The sequence below is a fragment of the Dermochelys coriacea genome, chromosome 2 (assembly GCF_009764565.3).
Source record: "Dermochelys coriacea isolate rDerCor1 chromosome 2, rDerCor1.pri.v4, whole genome shotgun sequence".
NCBI classification, from domain to species: Eukaryota; Metazoa; Chordata; order Testudines; family Dermochelyidae; genus Dermochelys; species Dermochelys coriacea.
Genome location: NC_050069.1, coordinates 207,352,206 through 207,373,023, shown reverse-complemented (window position 1 = coordinate 207,373,023; position 20,818 = coordinate 207,352,206). Strand labels below are relative to the sequence as shown.

The 20,818-nt window shown below is 38.3% G+C and overlaps 1 protein-coding gene across 1 annotated transcript in view; it reads right to left on the bottom strand.

Annotated features, from left to right (window-relative positions):
- Nucleotides 1–20,818, bottom strand: part of JAZF1 (JAZF zinc finger 1) — a 283,113-nt gene that overhangs the window by 31,124 nt on the left and 231,171 nt on the right. Inside the window, exon 3 of the mRNA XM_038389921.1 lies at nucleotides 15,420–15,616. Within this exon, the coding sequence (XP_038245849.1) occupies nucleotides 15,420–15,616 (197 nt within the window). The remainder of the gene's footprint in view (nucleotides 1–15,419; nucleotides 15,617–20,818) is intronic.

Sequence of the window (20,818 nt, the reverse complement as noted above, 5' to 3'; positions counted from 1 at the left end):
TCTTTCTGTAATTAAACTGCAATGCTTTACAGTGCAATTTTTAAAATGAATATACAAATAAACAAATAAATAAAACTGAACAGACCCCTCCCACTAAAAGCTTATCCTGCAGTCATAAAACCCGTGCCAGCTTGAACCCTTTCTTTTTCATATACAGCAAGAGCAGGTATGTGGCCAAGAAAAAACAAAGTAGGCTTTTTCCACCCTCAGTCATGGGATGTTAATTGAACTCTGGCAAATGTTTAAAGATATTTCTCAAAACACTCAAGAAAGAATTAAAAATAGAACCAGAGGAAAAAAAATGAACATTTGTTCCAGCCCCATACTCAAACAACCACAATGAAGAAAATTTATAATTAATGCTATTTCAGCACTCTGCTTGTTGGGCCTGCATTCTTTTGTTAAAAACACAAGTTCAGGGCACCATTACTGTATGTAAGGACTCTACTGATGCACATAACAAAGAGGCAGGTTTTTTGTTTGTTTTGTTTTGTTTTTTTTAAAGGAACAATATCAGGAGACAGATTCACGTTTAAGATAAAGAATTACAATAAAAAGTACCTACCTAAATGAACTACAGTTTATGAAGCTATGAAAATACATTCAAGACATGTTTTATAGCATCAGGTTAAACAGGCTTTACAGCTGTACAAAAAGCCATTCAGCCACTTACAGTACAGGCTGTAAAATAAAACTTCTAATGCACAGTGAACAGTATTTACCTATACCAACTGCTATGTGCGTTGTATTATTAAGGGATCTAAATAATACGTATCAAGCTCCATAAAGTCTTCTAGCTCAGTTAGGCCTCAATCCAGCAAAGAATTCAAGTATGTGAATAACTTTGAGCAGTCCTACATGCTTAAAATTGGGGCCTTAAACTTTCACGGCCAGGATTAAACTGGTTTTAATCCTAAAAGCTCAGTGGCAGAAAGTCCATTGGGGAAGGAGCTAGTGCACAGCTCAGCTGGGAAGAGGACATAGCCAGCGTGGCCCAAGAGTAAACTGATTCAGCAACTTCACGCAGGCAGATGTCCTCTGTAGCCTCCAATAGAATTTAAAGCATGTGCACAGCAGAAAACGTGAGGGAGAGTGGTGGTAGAAACACTGCCTAATTTCTTGGTGCAAGTACTCCTGGGTTTTTCAAGACCTTGGTGCAAAATGTACTTTACGTGACCCTTTGTTTGCTTTTAAAGAATCTGCCCCCCTTTCCAGTTTTAATAAACTCAACAAGATAATCTGGAAGGTCATTTTTCTTCAACCAAACTACTTTGTACCAATTATTCTTGCTAATCTATCTACTGATTAATGAGTCAGGTTCAATGCTTTTATCATTTTAATCATTTATCATGCATTTATCATGCCTTGCTTTTGCTAATCAGGAGGCTCATATGTGCCAACAAACTTTCAACATAATGTTAAGGTTTTAACTTAATCCTATGGTGTGATTATGAGAATAGATCTACATTTCTTTGCTTTGTTGGGTCTTTGCTAGAATAAGATTTAAAAAAAGATTAGTGAGTTTTTTCAAATAAATTATATTTTTTATATTTAAAAATGCTTATACTGATACCATCAAGAAACCTGCACTGACAGCAGTACTTCCACAGGAGATTAGTTGAAGGTAACATATTATCATTCAAGGTGCAGAAACACCACAGTGTGGTATCTGGGTAAGCTGGTACAGACAACCATTCATCCAATCTTGGAAATAAAGCTGGGTTTGAGTTATAAGTTATTTTGCATTTTTCCTCACTTCCTTTTTCCCTCTAGCACCAGAGACAGAAATGATGAGAGATTTTTCTTGTGGTGCTTTCTCTCCTGTTATACCCAGGAAATGCCATACATCTCTTGAGAGAGAGCTTGTGTGACTGTGGGTATGTCGCTTGGACCTTTTCTTCATTAGGAAAAAGGTGTGTTTTTTTTCCCCACTCATGTTAATTAACCACATGGTAATCAACATGAGGAAAAATCCTAGTGAAGACAAGGCAGTTTGTGTTAATACCAGTCAGCAGGTCAGGATATAAACCATAGAGAGGCTACCTGGACCTGCTGATTCCTGTTAAAACTACAAACTGCCTTGTCTTCACTAGGACTTTTCTTCATGTTGATTACCACAAGTTAGCGATCACCACGTCAAGAACACACCTTTTTTCCTAGTGAAGACAAGGTCTCAGTGTCTCTGTGCTTCAGGTTGCCATATGTAAAATAGGGATAATAATATTCATTTTCTCCTACCCTTTGTCTATATCAGTTCTGCTTCAGGATAGCACTTAAAGATGGTGCTTAAGTCTAACTGTCTTCAGCGTGCTTAAGTGCTGATCTGAATAGGGATGCTTTTCCATATCAGGGGATCTTAAATACTAAGCTCTTTGGGGATTAAGACTGTTTTTTATTATGTGGCATGCAACTCATAGTTCAGTGGGTCTCTGATTTGGTTCAGGTCTCTAAGAAATATATAAATCCAATCCAAACTTTGTGCACGTCGGAAGCGTGGATATGATTCGGTTAAGCATTTTAAGTCCTGGGTTTACCAGCTTTTTGAGATTCACTAATCACTTCAATCACTAACCAATCATTTTAGGAATCTTTAATGTAATCATCATTGCAGTAGCTAAGTACTGAAATAAAAGGAAAATCCTTCCCATCAACTGGACTGTGGTTCTTTTTAGTCTCATCAAGAGAACTCATATAACCAATGAACACTAATGGCTCGGGATGTAAACATCACATTATAGTTCCTTTTCTGATTGTCAAACCATTCCTACATTAGAATACCCTCCCAATCAGGTTTTTCCTGCCTTTTTGCCAGTGTGGAGCCACTGGCAACTTTTGCTACAAACTGATATTTTACGTATTTGAAGACATGTTTCTTGCTACATGAACTTTCACAAACATGCACTAAGCATGTCACTATTTTAGTGAGTTCCCTGGTGTTCTATCCAATATCAAGACACACACCCCCTTTGCTTTTACTTGATTTAAACCTTCTTTCTTTGATCCCATAATGACATACTGTCAGGCTAGAACACTGCAGTCTGCTTTAGAATAACTTAAAAAAACAAAACATACAGATCAACTATTGCATTGATATGTGTATTAAGATATTATTAATAGCCAAAATTCTTATATTCTACATCTAACTTAAACAAAACCCCAAGTACTAATTAAAGAATATGATGAAAATGGAACAAAAATTAGAGACATTACCCATCCAACTAATGAATAAAAGGCAGAAAGCTTTAAAAAAGGAAGCTACACATGCACATGATTCAGAGATCATGGAAAATATACATTAGATTGAATAAGGAGGGGTTTATACAGTGGCCCATATAGGTAGGTCTATAACATGAAAGGTGTTTTAAACTAGACTACAGGCAATATTTCTATTTCTGTTTGTGGCTTGAAAATCACAACTAGTGATGACTTTATGAGCTTCTATGGTCTAAAGAAGAGGGTAACTCTGATTAAATTACTCCTTGGATGGTTCCTGTGAAAACTCCATACACCTAATTACCATGCAAATGGTACTAGCTACTGAAACAGTTTGACTTTGGGAAAGACAGTTGTTGGAAAGCCCCGTAGGCTGGCAACTTTGTCACCACTGGTGGGTTTCGCTTCCGTACCAAAGCAAGGATACGGTGAGCAAAGAGAAATACAACAACAGGAAATAAAATGCGATTAATATAAAGCCACCCTGAGGTGGAACAGCTAAGAACAAGGAAATGACATACTGATAATTGTTTGGTGTAGTGCTTTCTCATTTTCCCCTCCTACAATATAGAATTCCATACAGCAGGTACAGAGTCCATCTACCAGGAAGCAGGAAACCAAGAGACTGATTCATCAGAGGCGTATATGTATGTGTATATATATAACCTCTGGTGAATCAGTCTCTTGGTTTCCTGCTTCCTGGTAGATTTAAGAGAATTAGGGTTTATACAAATATGAGCATAGAAAAGCAAGGACGAGAAAAGGGAAATACAAGAAACAGAAGAAGGACATGAAGAAAAAGATTATGACAAAATAATTACCAGTACATTTTCCCCCCTCACTGAATTTTCCCTCTTCACCCATCCTGCCTCTCTCTCTCTCTCTCACGGAATCCTTCCTTTCCTACACACACATTTATAAATGTCCTATAATTCTGTTTGGTTTTTAGTCTATTTTACAAGCACCCATTCAATAATGTGCCTAAGTTTAAGCAGGTGAGTAGTCCCATTGTCATGTGTTTTAAGTTAGTCAAATTCTTGAACACTTTGTTGAATAGTGGCCTGAGTGACTGGGGAACATGTGTGGAGAGTTTGAGAGGCAGGCCAATGCACTGGGACTGACTATGTACCCGTGAATCCAACACAGAATAAAACAGTAAGGTCCATTGATGAGATTTCAAAAACTACAGAGGGGAGCATCCACTTTCATACAAATGGTATCAATAGAAGTCCTCTCACAGAGTAAGTGGGGAACACTCTCTTCCAACTTCAAGCACTTCAGCTGTATTGTCAGAGAATACAGGACACTACAAGCTTTTGGAACAACTACAATTCTGTTGAATGAACCCAATCCTGAGATATAACATCTTGATAGAGGTGTGAAAATGAAGGACAAATTGCTGTCTTCAGCAGCTCTTCCCAAAATATCCAACTCAGAGTTTGGACCATCCCTAGGATGGCCAGCAACCTAGTGATTTTAGGGTTTCTGATAAGAAGATGGTTCAGACCAGAGATGCTCCTCAGAGTCCCACCACTTCTGCAAAGTTGTCAGGCAGGACAGATCATCAAGAGATCATACTCTCCTAACAAGCCTGAGCACAGCCTGGAGAGTGGGGTGCTCAGAAACTGGCTTGAGCTGAGAAGCAGTTGCGTAGGAGGAGGAAATGACTATGCAGCAAGAAGCCAGAATCTGAGATTGACTGGAAAGCTCAACCGGAACATAGGTCATTGTGTAGGGGACAAGGTGGCAGAATCACAGGGGAGAAGCCTAGAAGAGGAGCAAGGGAACAGACAGATCAACTAAAATTTTAGTTTTTACAAAACTAAACTACAGCCAATGTATTTCTTAAATAATAAAAAGACATAATTTTAACCTAATCAAAGAAGAATGCATGCACCCTGAAAGTCAGGGACTCTGGCTGACCTGTCTAGGAGAAAGGGTGAAGTAGAGAAGACCAAAAATATACCAACCCTTCTGACTTCACACCCAAAAGTTACAGAACTGTTTGAAAACTCATATAAAAGAGATTCTGGCCTTTTGCTCTCTGCAAATCCTTATACAGGATTGAATTCTGTCTCCCATATAGGCTGTGCACCATACAGGCTGCAGGAATCCTCAATGGCCATTTACTGTGTTTCAATGAAGGGAGCTGATTGGCATTAAGGAACAACATCAAGGTACTCTCCTGCTGGTTGAAGAAAAGGAGAACACATGGTTAACAGAAAAATCCTTTCCACATATTGGGCTTGTTGCCATTTCTTAAGCAAAGCTTTTTCTCCATCCTGTGCTAGATGATTTCCTCTATGATCCTGCAAGAAATACTGATACTGCTCTATAGCACGTCCAGTATAGTAATATTCAAACCCAACAACATGGAGGTATTCAGCAGTGCTGCTCTGAGGGGCACAAGCATGCTGGAGAGTTGTAACTGATTTGCATACAGTGACAAAATGAGGACAGACGCATGGACGGATTTTAAGTGGCAAGCCTCAAGAACCGGTGGCCCCATCAGCAACCCCATGCGCCCTGCTCCTCTCGAGCAAGGAGGGTGAGGGGAGGTCCAGCATGGAATCCCTCCCTAAGGGGGCTCCTGCTTCAATAGTGGGCAGAGCCCCCATGCTGTGGGGGCGGGCATGTGACCCCCACGGCAGGGCAGATACCTGTGGTGGGACAGACTCTTTGCCCCAGGGAGAGGAGCCCTAGAATCCTTTCCTTTCCTCCTCTGCATCCTGAGAACTGCTGCTGCTAGAATAGTGAGTAACCCTGTTGCTTGTGAAACAGGCTCCACATGGCCTGTGCTCTGGATTAAATCCTGGAGCTGGGGGATGTGACCAATCAGCACCTCTATCTTCCGATTGGCCAATGGGTGCCCTCAGCAACTATGTCTCTCCCTCACTGCTGGGACTGTCCCCCATCACCACTGCCCCCATTGAGTTGGGTGGGTGGCATTTTTATTGATCACCATCTGGTTTAGCACAATTTCAGGAATGGGTCAAGGAGGTAGAAACCATAGAAGACACTTCCATCAACAGTTAAGTGTCTGAAAAACCTCATTTCTCTTGGTATAAAGGATGAGAACGGAATGCAGCTGCTTTGATGTAATCTGGCCCAAGTCCTAGAAATGGCTGAACCAGCTTTCTGTGCAAAGGTAGGCGTAGTAGACTTAGGACTTATCTAAACAGAGAGTTAGTATTCAGCAAGCAGGGGTGTAAATTTGTAGCATCCCTATTGGCTTGAGTGGACCCTGCTACCATGCCCTATGGATTCTGGAGTGTGCTTTGATCTACTGCTGTTTGAAATCGCAATACGAGGAACATTCTTGCAGGGCTTTATAGACATTTTCTATCATTCTAGTTTGTGAGTCTAATATTATTATTAGATTTTACTTATACTACAGTAGAAGCTTAGAGGCCTCAACCATGATTACGGGGCTATAAATACCTATAGTATGAGACAGTCCTTACTCTGCAGATCTCACAGTGTAAGGGTTTTGTTTAATTTTGGCAATGTAATAGGAGTGTTTTCTTTGGTTGTTTTTTTTTTTTTTTTTTTTTTACCAGAAGATGCACTGCACAGTTAAACACAAATGCTCCTGGCATTTAAGACATCTGAATGTTCACATGCTAGCAACGCAAATGCTTAGAAGCACTGACTGTATCATAGTTGGCCTCAGAGAGCTAGTGCTGTGCAAAGGCATAGGAACTATATACAGTATTAATAATTAATACATGGTACTAATCTAGGCTCCAAGTCCACATTTGGATCTGCACCCTCATGGAGCCCCTTTAGCTTCAATAGCGGTAGGCCAAGTTCTCTACGGTCATCCACATGGCAGAAGGTGAAATCCTGTCCCCACTGAAGTCAATGGGAGTTTTGGCACTGACTTAATTGGGGCCAGGATTTAATTCCAGATCTTTATATTCTTATTTCCTATACATTAAACATCTAATGCAAATAACCAGGAGCCTTAGGTGTGAAACAAGTGCAGATAATGCTGGAAAACAGGATTTTTTCTCTTTATATTGTGAACTAACACACCACTGTGCTATTTATACACGGGCTAGTCTACATCTAGTTTTCACAAAAAATGTGGCACACATTATAGGTTTTGCAGCTGGGTTAATTTGCTCTCAATAGGCAATTAGGGAAGTTAGAGATTCTGTCAGTATGAATGACTAATGAGATGAGTCCTTGGACATTTAAAAATATGGTTTTCAAATTACACTAAAACTTTGTTAATTCACACTGTTAGTCTGCACACCCCATACTTCATATACAAAAAATGCTGTCTACTTCTCAGCAAAGGTTTAATAACAGAGCTCTGAGGTTAGGTCTCATATTAATACGTTTTCATTACTTTTACAAATTATTCTACAGAGAACATCTACTAATTTAACATAAGGTATTATAATTAATTATACCTAAACAACACACCTAATGAATTCATACAGGTGAAGATTTTTAAAAACAAGTGGCTGAAGTTCGGCTTCTGGGCATATTGGATATGTTTACACTGCAGCTGGGAGCAAGCTTCGCAGCCCAGGTAGACAGACTCCCACTAGCAGGGCTTGAGCTAGTGAAGTAATAGCAGCAGGGTGGAAGTTGTGGTTCCAGCAGAGACTTGGGTTAGCTACCAGGGGGTTGAGTGGGCTGCTGGCCGAGCCACAACATCCACACTGCTCTTTTTAGCACGCTAGCTCAACTCGGGTAGCATGAGTCTGCCTACCAGAGCTGGGAGGCTCACTCCCAGCTGCAGTGCAGACTTACCCATTAAGGCTGTTGAGGCTTGATCCTGTAAGGCACTGATTCAGTGGCACACAAGCACATGTTTAACTTTAAGCAGCTGATTTCATGGGACTACTAAGATGCTTAAACAAACACGTGCTTACGTGTTTTGCTGGATCAGGTCCAGAGTGCTCAGCACAATGGAGAACTGAATCCCAAAATATGTGACCTGATTTTCACAGGGGTGGAGCACCTACTTGTTCAGTGATTTGATTTACAAGCCTAATTGTAGGTACATACCTTTTTTAAAATCTTGGCCATAGAATATTTTGTGATGAATTATCTTTTCTTTCCTCTTTCTTAAAAAAAAAATCGTGTTCCTCATGAATACTGAGCCTAGTTAGTACTGTACTTGGACATGTGGCCTAAGAAAAACCCCAGTTGCTGCAGGTAGTGGGGTTGGGTATTCAATAGCTGACAGTCGTTACTCTGACTCAGCACTAATCCAATCCAATGACCTAGCCTGGTGTTAGAAAGAACTGTACTGTAGAGATGCCTGATAGCTGAGATGCAGCAGGCTCAGTTTCTGGTTAACTAGTTATATCAAAACAGTGTACCCATCAAAAGATCTCTGAGCTTTTATTCCTCCTTCACTGAATCCTCAATTTGTCTTAAAAGAACCTCATCATAATTTTATACTTCTACCATCTGCCTTACACACACACAGCTTATTCGAGTAATTCTCATTTTTAGCTAAATTCTTTCTAATACGCTGTTATGATATTCAGCCTAACAGTTGGCTGTGCTATATGATTACTTCATTGTTAAAAGTATAACATATGGAAAATACATTAAAATACCTATAAAGATGAAAGAGCTTTACATTTTTTAAAAAAGAGACCATGTACTTTAAAAAAATACTTACAAAACAACTAAATAAAATGCCATTAGAATCTAAACTGCATTAACTGAGAACATAACATTTGCTGTCCCCAGTATTTGTGTGACTTGTTTCTAAAGGAAAATTCCTGTTGTGTGTGTTGACTGGTATTAGCAACAAGCAAAGCATTGGCTTTTGTTTAACATTTTGTATTCTTTTTTTAAGAGCAGTATCAGAAGTATGAGAGATTAACGGAGCAGTTTGGGTTCCTCAGGATTCTTTCACCAACCATACAGGTGCAAATTGATACAGCCTGTTGCTGTATTAGCATGTACTACTTCACCCTATACTGTGGAATACCCCTGGGAGAGACCAGACAGCAGCTATGCATGCAGGAGCAAAGAATCTGCAGAAGCTAGACTCTTCATGGACCAGCAGCAGGAGCAGAGGCAAGGGCAGTCCATTCGTCTCTAGGGTCAATGCCTTCTTCCACGGAAGGAGTAGGAAACTCCAGAAGTTGAAACACATGGAGTTTCCTTTCCCTTTTGTGGGTTATTCCACGTAGGGGCAATGGGGCTCTACATTATTTTGGCTGTAGCAGGAACACCTGCTGACACAAAAAGGAAGGTGTAACTTTTCAGAGTCAAGGTTTTGCCTGCACTGGGGCAAATTTGGCTGTAAAAAAAAGGATGTCAAGACTATTAGAATCAGGTTTCAGAGTAGCAGCCGTGTTAGTCTGTATTCGCAAAAAGAAAAGGAGTACCGGTGGCACCTTAGAGACTAACAAATTTATTAGAGCATAAGCTTTCGTGAGCTACAGCTCACTGTAGCTCACGAAAGCTTATGCTCTAATAAATTTGTTAGTCTCTAAGGTGCCACCGGTACTCCTTTTCTTTTTAAGACTATTAGAATTAATTCTGAACAGTGGGTATGCTATTTCTCTTCAACTTGAAAAGAGCTAGTTAAACCATCATACTGCATTAAGCATGCAATTACCATTGGGTATCAGAAGTACTTTTGACTTCAGAAGAAGTCTTACAATTTACACCAGCTGAGGATCTTCACCCTGTGTTTTTCATTAACTGATAGATTAGCTTCACTTTTTTTTGTTGCACATGGTATTAAATCAAAAGATTAGATACTGTGTAAATTATGGCCCATCCTTGGTGAGAGATTTATTTAGGAAAAATTGCTGCACTTTACACAATTTGCTGCTCTATATTACCTGAAATTCTGCAGCTTTTAGATTCCTGAAAATGCAACACAGCTGTCTTGGTTTCAACCTGAAAAATATGCTTTCTATATCACTGAAGTGCCCAGATGCTTTAATTTGCTTCTAGAGCTACTAAATCATTTTTCAAATGGTATCATGAGACTGTACTGTCTGGAAAGGGTTTGGGAGCGGGAGGGTAGAGGGAGAGGGGGAAACCTGTTCCAGCTGTTTTATATTGCTTAAGTTACCTCTCATACTGTAGTTTCAAATAAAGACTCAAGGACTTTTTGTATCTTTTGGGTATCTAAGAAATGTGCAATGATTTCTATATCAAAGCATATACATAGGTTGAGAATTTTAAAGCAGTGCTTTGAAAACCTCAACTGCAGCTTTTTTATTCTTAAAATATTGCTATTGCAAAAATCTTTGGCATATTTGGCATATTATCATATCATATTACCCACTGCCTAGATCTTGGATTCCTAAAATCTTAAAGAAAAATCCATGTTGTAATTTTTCTCCTGTTTAAATGGACTATTTCTCCCACTATTAAATGGACATATGACATGGTAAACTGTTTATATTATCACTAATTAGAGTATCCACTTATTTTACATTTTTGTAACAATTTTAAAATGTGCTTAACTTCTTTGAGGCCTAATCTACCATAAAATAATTACAACAGTTGAATATAGACATACTTGACATGCATATGTATTCAGGTATATTTAGTATTCGGTATTAAGTACTGCACACACCACAAAATTTTGGATTGTATGGATTATTTATTTGTGAGTACATACACATATACATAGAAATCTAAAAATAAAAAAATCAATTTGCAAATTTGACCACCCAAAATTTGCTTTTTAACTCACTGAATAAGCCAGCAGGTAGCCCAAAATGCACCAGTTAGCTAGCTGTGGGTCCAAATAAGATACAATCTTTGATATAGGATCAGCATGGGCCACTCATTTAAACTTGACCCTCACATTTCCCTTGCAAGTAGAGAGACTGACCAATACCTGTTGGTGTGCCAGACAGTATCATCAATGCTTGCTGTCAGAGTGCAATGCCAGAGCTGGCTACCCCAGCAGAACCATCTGCTGCCGAACTATATCAGGCAGTGAGTATGATTAGAAACCTCTTCAAATTATAAAATTGTTTTGATTTTAATGGATTACACATTAAAAATGAGAAAAGAAGCCAGAGCCAGTTTTGCATAGGAAGTTGAGTGAAATGCTCATTTTTCAAATATTTCAAATATTCCTGACCTTCCCTCCCTACCCCCCCAAACCCACAAAATAAAAAAAAATAAAAAGAGAATTACAAGTGAGTCATTTAGAGAGAAATGTTGGGTGAGATAGTATCTTTTATTGGACCAAGTGGTATTGGTGAAAGACAAATTTGCAAGCTACACAGCGTTTGTCTTCAGGGCTCGAAAGCTTGACTCTTTAACCAACAGAAGTTGGTCCAATAAAAGATATTACCTCACCCATCTTGTGTCTCTAATATCTTGGGACCAACACAGCTAAAACAACACTGCAAACAACAACCTGAGCCATTTAAAAGCCGTTGGTAACATTAAACCCCGCTACAGGTTTTATAACTCAGTGGTCAAAAATTCACTCCAGGTTGAAATTTATTATTGCAGGCTAAGGCCTGGAATAATTTCTTTTAAATTTGTTGTGGAAATCTTTAGGAGGAGAGGGTGATAAAAACAAACACACAAACAAACCAACTAATACACAGAAGGCAGTGGCTTCAGATAGTTTTTTGGCATTCCTACATCCCAGCTTTATTTAAAAAAAAACCCATAAAACAATAACTACTAAACACTTGAGACTTATTTTCCATAGAAGAAATTAACTATTTTTGCTATTTAAAAAAAAAGAAGGGAGGGGGGGACCATGTTCTTTCATTTTAAAAATGAGTTATCAGTATATTACTATCACTGAAAATTTGAAAAAGATTATTATGAAGCCTTACTATAATTTTCAAAGGGACATCAATGATCTGATTTAACCCGAAGGCAAAGAAATTAAGGGTGGAAACTTCATCCTTCACCAGACATATATCAAAAACTATACAAAAATATTAACAGTTTGCGTTAAAGATGGATATCTATGTGAGTGGGTCTTTGATCCTGGACTTTGCTATCCACCATGGTCTGCCAGACCCCAGATTACTTAATCTACTGGGCATGCTGCAACACTCATGTTTAGTTCCACACATCTGGGCAGGTTATGAGTAAGAGGAATTACATTTTTATGTCTGTAGCAGAAGGGGTTTTAGTTACGTTATTTTTGCTGCTGGAACAAATTTGTATTAAGGTATTTATTGTAAAGGTTACATTATATGAGGGCCCCGAAGTGCATCATGGGAACCGGGTTGTTCTGTAAATCTAAATCAATAAATAATGGAAATTGTTCTTCATTTCTCCCCAAATCTGCTACATAGTGGTGCTATGGGATGTTAAAACCCACACCTTAAGCAACAGCAATGGAGCTAAGGAAGCATCGAAGATTACCTTCCAATGGTCACTACAACATAATTGATAAGGAACACTGGTAAATTGCCTAACTACCCTTCTAGGCATTATGGGTTCTACTTGGCCATGTCTTCCTGCAGAGCTGGCTGCAGTAGGAAAATGAACTCTTTCCTTCCTGCTGCCCTCCCCAGTGGAGGAGCAAGGCCTGGTGGGTTCCAAGCCCAGTCAGAAGACCCTCAAAATGGAGGTAAAGGGAGGCACACTGAAGGGAGAAGATTGGATCAGCAGTCATCCATTATCTCCCTAATCCAGAAGGAAGCAGGAGGAGGCCACTGAACCTCCCTGAAGACCAGCATTAACTATCTCTCCTGAGTAATTTTTAAGTTGGGCTGCATTTGCATTTTCCCCAATTCCCCCAAAATATTTTTAAATTTATAACAAAAACCTGTGGCTTAGAGCAATAGTTTCATAGCAATCGAAACATCTAAAAAGATTTATTTCAGGTCCAGAAAAGTTATAAAGATGATAGAATTGGAAATTCTTAGGGGGGGCTGCTGAAATGTAACTTAGTTGAGAGTTAATAACGTCAAATTCTTTAAGAAAGAATATCTGTTTTACATATGAATTTTGCTACTAAGCTATTACAAATTCTGACCTTGGAATGTTGTCTGAATGTGGAACTTGGAACAGAAAATTCAGAATGTGGAACCTGATATTATTTATAACCTGGCAAACAGGACTTCCAGAAACCAAGCTGGTTAGCCAAAACAAGCTGATCCTTCTAATACAGGTAAAACTAAATAATCTAAATGTTTGAAAAATATATACAATCAAAAGAGCAAAGTACTTTGGTAAACAGAAACTAGCTTCCTTATTAATTTTTAACATATTATGGAATATGGTTGAAACAGCAGATAGCTAACCAGTGTTCTTGACAGACACACAAAATTACACATTCTGACTACATCATAAATTAGTCTTTTCAGTGAGGATCGCTAAAAAAAAGCAGTATGTCAGAATGATTTCTCAACCTCTGCAGCAAAGAAAATGATTCAATTTCTTCCAAACACTATTTACAAAATAATTATTAATAAACTCAATTCTGAAATATGAATATTCTCATGTAACAAAGAACATTTTAACTCCACTGTCCATGTTATATTTTGCATATATGGGGACATTTACTAGTTCACTCATTTCACATCTCTCTATACATAGATGTCATGCACATTTTTCCATGTAGTCATTAATACCAAAACATTAAATAACTTGGAAAACACATTACATAGCAATATATCAAGCTAAGGGTGTTCATGATGTTTTTTTAGTAAAATGACTGTGTTGGGTCTATACTTTGTAAAATGAGATAAAATATATTCCTTTTCTGTTACACTGTTGGTGACAGATTCCAACAGTTTCCATTATATCTTCCTGTATTCGGACTGTAGGGCAAGGTGCACAGAATAAGATACTGAAGTACACTTATTCTGAAGCATATCCAGAAACAGTGGGCCAGATTCCTAGCTGGTGTAAATCAGTCTAGCCCTAGTCTCCTTGATGGTGAGGATCTGCCCCAGCATGTCTAGCCATTTATAACTTTCAATCAATGCAGAATAAAACTGGCACTGGAAAGAATTCACTGCAATAAATTTTATTGCTGGGATGGCCATTTGGGTTTTGCTTTTGAAGTGAAGCTCAGCAAAAAGGAGGCAGAAAAATCTATAAGAAAATTCATCTCCAGTATCATGCTTGGTTTTTTCTTTGTTTTACTGCTTAATTTTATCCCCTCCAAGTTCAAAAGTAAGTGGGACAGACTTACTGCTCCAGATGCAAGAAATCCTTGCATCTGTGACCCACTGGATGCACATATTTCAGGATACATTTTACCCAAAGAAAAACAAAACAAAACTTCACACAACCCCTAGTACTATCAAGAGACAGAAGTGGAGAAGTGTCTCAAGAACTTAGTTTTGCTTTTTATTTTGTTAGCATCCAGATACCTCAGTGATGGGTGCATTATAAATAAAGTATCTACACAGGCAGGTAAGATTGACTGTACTCAATAGTCAGTTTCAAGTTGTATGCCTCAACCATCCAGAACAAATATTTCATACTGGGGAATAATCCTAGACTCAAGCAATCAGTCTGCTCCTTCTTAGCAGTGGCATCTTGGATTTGACCTCCAGTTTGATTCTCCCTTATGAACTAGTCCACATAATCCCATAAAGCCCATCTTTAAGTGTTCTGTTCATTCTCCAGTTAGTACTGTCCATATTCAGGGGCGCTGCTGGTTAGCTGCAAGTTAGATGGGGATTGCAAGTGCTTTATGTTGCCACATCCCCTTCTGCAAGGGCTTTCTGCCACAAGGGGCTCTATGTTACACTGGAAGAAGCTGGCATAACTTTGGGTGAATTAGGTTCACTGTGAATACAGTCAACAGATGAGATTACACTACACTTTCTTTTAGATCTTAAGAGTCAAGTCCTACAGGGTTTGCCAGCACTTGCAGTTGTATCATGAGTCTCACCTTTCGTGTTTTCCATAAAGCACACTTCCTTTGCATATATGAGAATCTCAGCTTCCTTAAAAAAAAAAAAAAAGCTTCTAGCCTTCATACTTGCAGACAAAAAATCTTGAACATGTGACCAAAGCACACTCCCAAAGTTCAGAAACAGGAGGCAAATAAAAAGAACCCAAAAGCTTTGTGTGTGTGTGTGTGTGGGGGGGGGGGTTTGTTTAGTTTTTAAGACTCTCAATTTTTAAGCCCATCTCATGATTTTTGAGTGCCTGACTTGTGATTGGGAGTTGGTAATACTGCAACAATGGATACATCTACAGTCTATTGCGACTCTCTCTCAGCGAAGGCAAAAGGGCTAAGTGAAGCAGTAGCTGCTTACCTGTTGGTGTACTACTACGAAATGAGGAGGAGGGAGTGATTGGGGGGGTGACTGGCGGAGTAAGGCTTCCACTGCTGTGGCGGGGTGGAGTAGATACATTCCCACGGGACACTGAGCTTGACAAAGTCAAAGAGAGTTTAGGTTGAATCTTTTTCTTCAAGGATTCCTGCTCACGGCGAGCTGCATCAGTCATAAATCTAGAACAAAACCAACAAAGATGAGACAAAAATTACAATTTTGAAACAGTAAATTAGCCCTTATTAATGGCATTTCAAACTCAGATATGAGAGATGTATTCCACTGCAATGTAGACAGACACTATAGATGTGAAACGGCTTTGGCATGTTGATCATTGATAAGTTGGTCTTTAAACTAGTTGGTGAGAGGAAAAATTTGGGAGAGACTCATGAGATCTCCATGCCTGGCTTTAATATACAGGAGGGGAAAAATCTGCAAAATGAAGATATGGTAAAGATAATGTAACCCCAGAAGATAAAAGTATAGACAGTACAGTGACATAAAGTACAAATATTGATTAGAGTAATAATCAGGCAGCTGTTACACTTAGTGAAAGGACTATACCTAATGTGGTTGCAAAACTGGGTTTAGGTCCAAGGGAAACAACTGAAATGCATGTACACAAATGCAAGGAGTCTAGGCAATAAAAAATACAGGAACTGGAACTACTGGCACAGGAGGTCAGACTGGATATTATATTACAGAAACATGGTGGAAAAGCACTCATGACTGGCATACCGGTACTGAAGGGTGTATGCTGTTTAGAAGAGATAGGAATAAAGGTAAAGGTGGTGGGGTAGCATTGTACATCAATGAGGTGGTACGCTGTAAAGAAATAAATGTAATAGAATGGACAAAACAGAAAGAGTCAAAGAGTCATTTTGGGAAAGGATTATAAAGGAGGTTTTGTTAGGTTTAGGAATTGACTCCCAGGGTCAGACTCAGATATGGATAGAAATCTCTTTAATATTATTAGAGAGATAAATACTATCGGATATTATGTCATAATGGAAGACTAACTTCCTGAATATAGACTGGAGAAAAAAATGCTACCGATACAGGTAGTGCCCAGTTATTCTTGGATGGGATAGATGACCATTTTCTTTATCAAATCATCACTGAACCCACAGAAGAGATGCAATTTTAGACTTGGTTTTGGTAAGCAGTGAGGACATCATAGAAGAACTGGTTGTAGGAAATAATCTTGGCTTAAATAATCACAAATTGATTCAGTTTAAATGAAATGGAAGAATAATCAAAAGTGGGTTGTCAACTATGCTATTTGATTTCAAAAGGGCAGACTTTAGGAAATTAAGTGAATTAGTTAAAGGCGTCAACTGGACTGAACACCTCAAGGACTTAAACATGGAGGAGGCTTGGAATTTCTTTAAATCAACTATACAGATCTGAGAGTGGCTATCCTTCAACAAAAAAATTCAAAAACAGACTCCAACGAGAGACTGCGGAATTGGAATTAATTTGCAAACTGGATACAATTAATTTAGGCTTGTATAGAGACTAGGAGTGGATGGGTCATTACATAAAGTAAAACTATTTTCCCATGTTATTTCTTCCCCCATTCCCCCCCCCCCCCCCCCGTTCCTCAGATGTTCTTGTTAACTGCTGGAAATGGCCCACCTTGATTATCACCACAAAAGGTTTTCCTCCTTCCCCGCTCCTTCCTGCTGGTAATAGCTCATCTTAAGTGATCATTCTCCTTACAGTGTGTATGATAAAACCCATTGTTTCATGTTCTCTGTGTGTGGATATAAATCTCCCCACTGTATTTTCCACCGAATGCATCCGATGAAGTGAGTTGTAGCTCACGAAAGCTTATGCTCAAATAAATTTGTTAGTTTCTAAGGTGCCACAAGTACTCCTTTTCTTTTTTGCGAATACAGACTAACATAGCTGCTACTCTGAAACCTATACAAAAGCTGTCTGACATTTACATCCCAATCCAGGGGAAGAAAACTTGTAGGGAAAGGGTCCATACCCAGCTGGATGAATAACTACTTCAAAAAGATTATTAGGTGTAAACAGAGCGCCTAGAGGGAATGGAAAAAGGGATTGATCAGTAAGAAAAGTACATCTTGGAGGTTAGAAAATGTAGGAATAAAGTGAGAACTGCTAAAAGGCAAGCTGAATCAAGGGGACTGGGTCATTTTAATCTCACAATAGTTACATTAGAATTTGTCACAGCTGATTATGTATCCTTTAAAGTTGCATGCATATCCAGGGTTTTCGTACTCAGACTAGAGGCACTGCATTGCAGAGAATATTTTCTTAACTGTGTCCCAAGATCAGAAGAGAAAGCAACTTGAGGGGGAAAAGAGTGGAGCAAAATTTTGTTTTAAAGTAAAAGTTTAGAAGGGGAACTTCAAACAAAGTAGGATTATAATTATAGTGTGTTTAAATTTCTGCTTTCAAACCTGAAATGTTCATGGGTATACTTTTATTCAATGGCACTTATGTAATGCAGTGTATTTATACTGCAATCTTTTAAATAGGCATTTCCCAGCTCTTGAAAGCTTAGTCCCACTTCTAGAAAATAAAACCAATCACAATACCCTGTTGTCATCCTTGCTGTGTGCTATTAAAGGCCTGCACAACTTAAGGCTTGTCTACACAAGAAGTTATCAGGAAGTTACACCAGAATAAGGAAAGGTATGAATTTATATTGCAGTGTTTTGTTTTGTTTTTTACTGGTGTAACCCTCCATGTGGATGCTCTCTCTCTTTTTTGTTAATTAATTCACTCTGGAAGTGAGATAATAGTCAAACACAAGTTATTAGGCTCTACTTGGGGTTAACTGGGTGATATTTAAGGACTTATAATATACAAGCGGTCAGATTAGATGATCTGCTGTTCCCCTCTGGCCTTAAACTCTAGGAATCTATGAGTCCACGTGGAGAGTTATGTCAGTATAACTACTGCAGTATGGACTGAAAAGTTTGTGCATCCCCTTGTACATACTGTCCTCTCGGGGATGCACTCCACATTGCATTACAATATAATATGCTATAACATTGCATTACAATATAATATGCTATACATTTATTTTAAAAAATGGGAGTATAATACCACCCAAGATGTCTTAGCAGCTGGTAGTTTGGCTTTATCATAGTTTGAAGGAGTGAAACCAGGTTTTACCTGTATTAGAAGATGTACTGGTTTTAGATTTTAAATTCCTGAGGGCAGGGACTATGTTTATTTGTGCCTTGAACAACAGAGATCATCAGAGAGAGCTCAAATAATAAATACTAGTAATACGGTACAAGGCAGTTTTGTGTTGCGCTTGCATTAGAACTGTCTTTATCACCTAGAAAAACATATTTCAAAATCCAGGGAGGGAGTGGGATCAGGGAAATGACAAGAAGTTATTGGCACTCTCTTTTATTGGACTAACTACAAATAAAATGGGCTTTCTTTCAAAAGTCATGCTCTTTTCGTCAGCCTACAACAACAAGAGTGAGGGAGACTCAAGAATACAGTGGCAGAAAGCTAGTTCAGAACTCATCAAGTTCAGAGATAAAGCAATTATGATGGTCAATTATCTGCCCACCTTATCTTGTTTTCTGGATGCTCCACTGCAAGAGACAAACAAACAATAAGTACATATTGTCTACTGGATTGAAAAACTCATAACTTTGGCTATGTATCCACCTTAAAATATGCACGTTTCTCTTTTTGGACCAGTTAAACGGGACTCTGTCAGGCCTGAGTGTGTATCAATTCTGAGTATGTGAACTGACATAACCCTTATTCATAACTAACTCCTGTCAATTGTTCTCTTTATAGATGAATGAGAGTTTGAATACAATACAAAATCTCAAAACACTTTATAAATATGAATATAAACAAATTACATGTTAGCACAATGGCACAGGATACTGCAGAAAAAAATAGGGATACTCGCAAAGGGCCCAATTCTGCCAACACAAACAGAAATAGTGATTACTATCATTAGCCACTGGCTTGGACTTCCCATGGTAGTAAGCAATGCATGTGATAGCATTTGCAGTACAGTGCCATAAGACTGTCTCGTTCCTTCCCTATTCCTCCAACACACATTTTTATGAACATGAACACTATATTCTTTAATGCTTTGGGGAATTCTAACGGTTGTAGCAGTTTGCAGCTTACAGGCTGCTTCAGCTGAAACTGTGCAGAGGCTGCTGGAAGATAGTCTGAAGCTGCTATAGTGCATGGCTGCTATAGCTCAATCCAGCATTTTAGACGTAGAGGGAAAGAGGAGAAAAAATAAACGTTTACTAACCAGAGCCAAGTATAGAAGACTCCAACTTGGCTCTGCGGAAAAAATCCACCCAAAAACCCAGCTCTCTTTCTGAAAGGCTCGTGTATTTTGACACATCCTCAAACACAGTGGCATGAAATTGTAAGTACCTTTAGAGTAATAAAGATGTATCCTGTCTATCCATAGTATGGAAACATTAATAAGTGGATTTTTCCCATGATACCTAATGTCAATTTGTAGTATGAAGACATTAATAAATGTTGACATGACAGCTTATCCACCTTTGGAACAGAAACAATATATCATGTCAAGCAGTGGTATGGAGCTTTTACAATGTTAACATTTAAAATGGATATCTATGGTAACAGTTTAAGATGTTGTTTTTTGGGTTTTTTGTTTTTTTACCCTTCCCTCCTCTTTCCCCCTCCCCCCCAGCCTCTTTCTCCAAGGGTTCATATATTAACAGCACACAAATAAAAATCTGAATTTTTCATAAAGGAAAATATAGGTTTAAAGGATCTTAATAAAATGAACATACACATTTGCTTTTATCTAACTAGGATGTGTCCAATTCACTTACATTTAGAATTTGTAGTAAAATATATTAGAGTATTTGGTCTTGGGTTAAAAGCTTTATTCCTTGAGCAAATTTTATAGCAACATTTTAAATGCTTGAAAAGCTTGAATTATAACCTAATGTATGATATGTTCAGTGCAGCAGTATGAACACGACAATATAATAAACTCAGCCACAGAAAACAATGTTAAAATAATGTTAAGGGATAACCAGTCTGGTTTAAATCCATAAAAACATGGAAAATGAAAGTTAATGCTGAAACTTCTGGCTGGAGTTGTCCCGTTACTCACTCTTATTATGCCAAGGTGTTGCAACATGCACGGTATGTTCTGAAAGATTATGTATTATTCATACCATGAAACATTGGGGTAAACTAAGGACAAAGTCAGTCTAGAATAACAGCCTTAAATTTGAAATCCTTTATTTCCTCAGTATAATAAAACACAATACTGTATCATAACATTGTATTTCAATATTTAATAGAAATTGTAATGTTTTTCAATAGAAAACTTTCCATTTGTTGTAATAGATTAGTCCTTTCTTTGA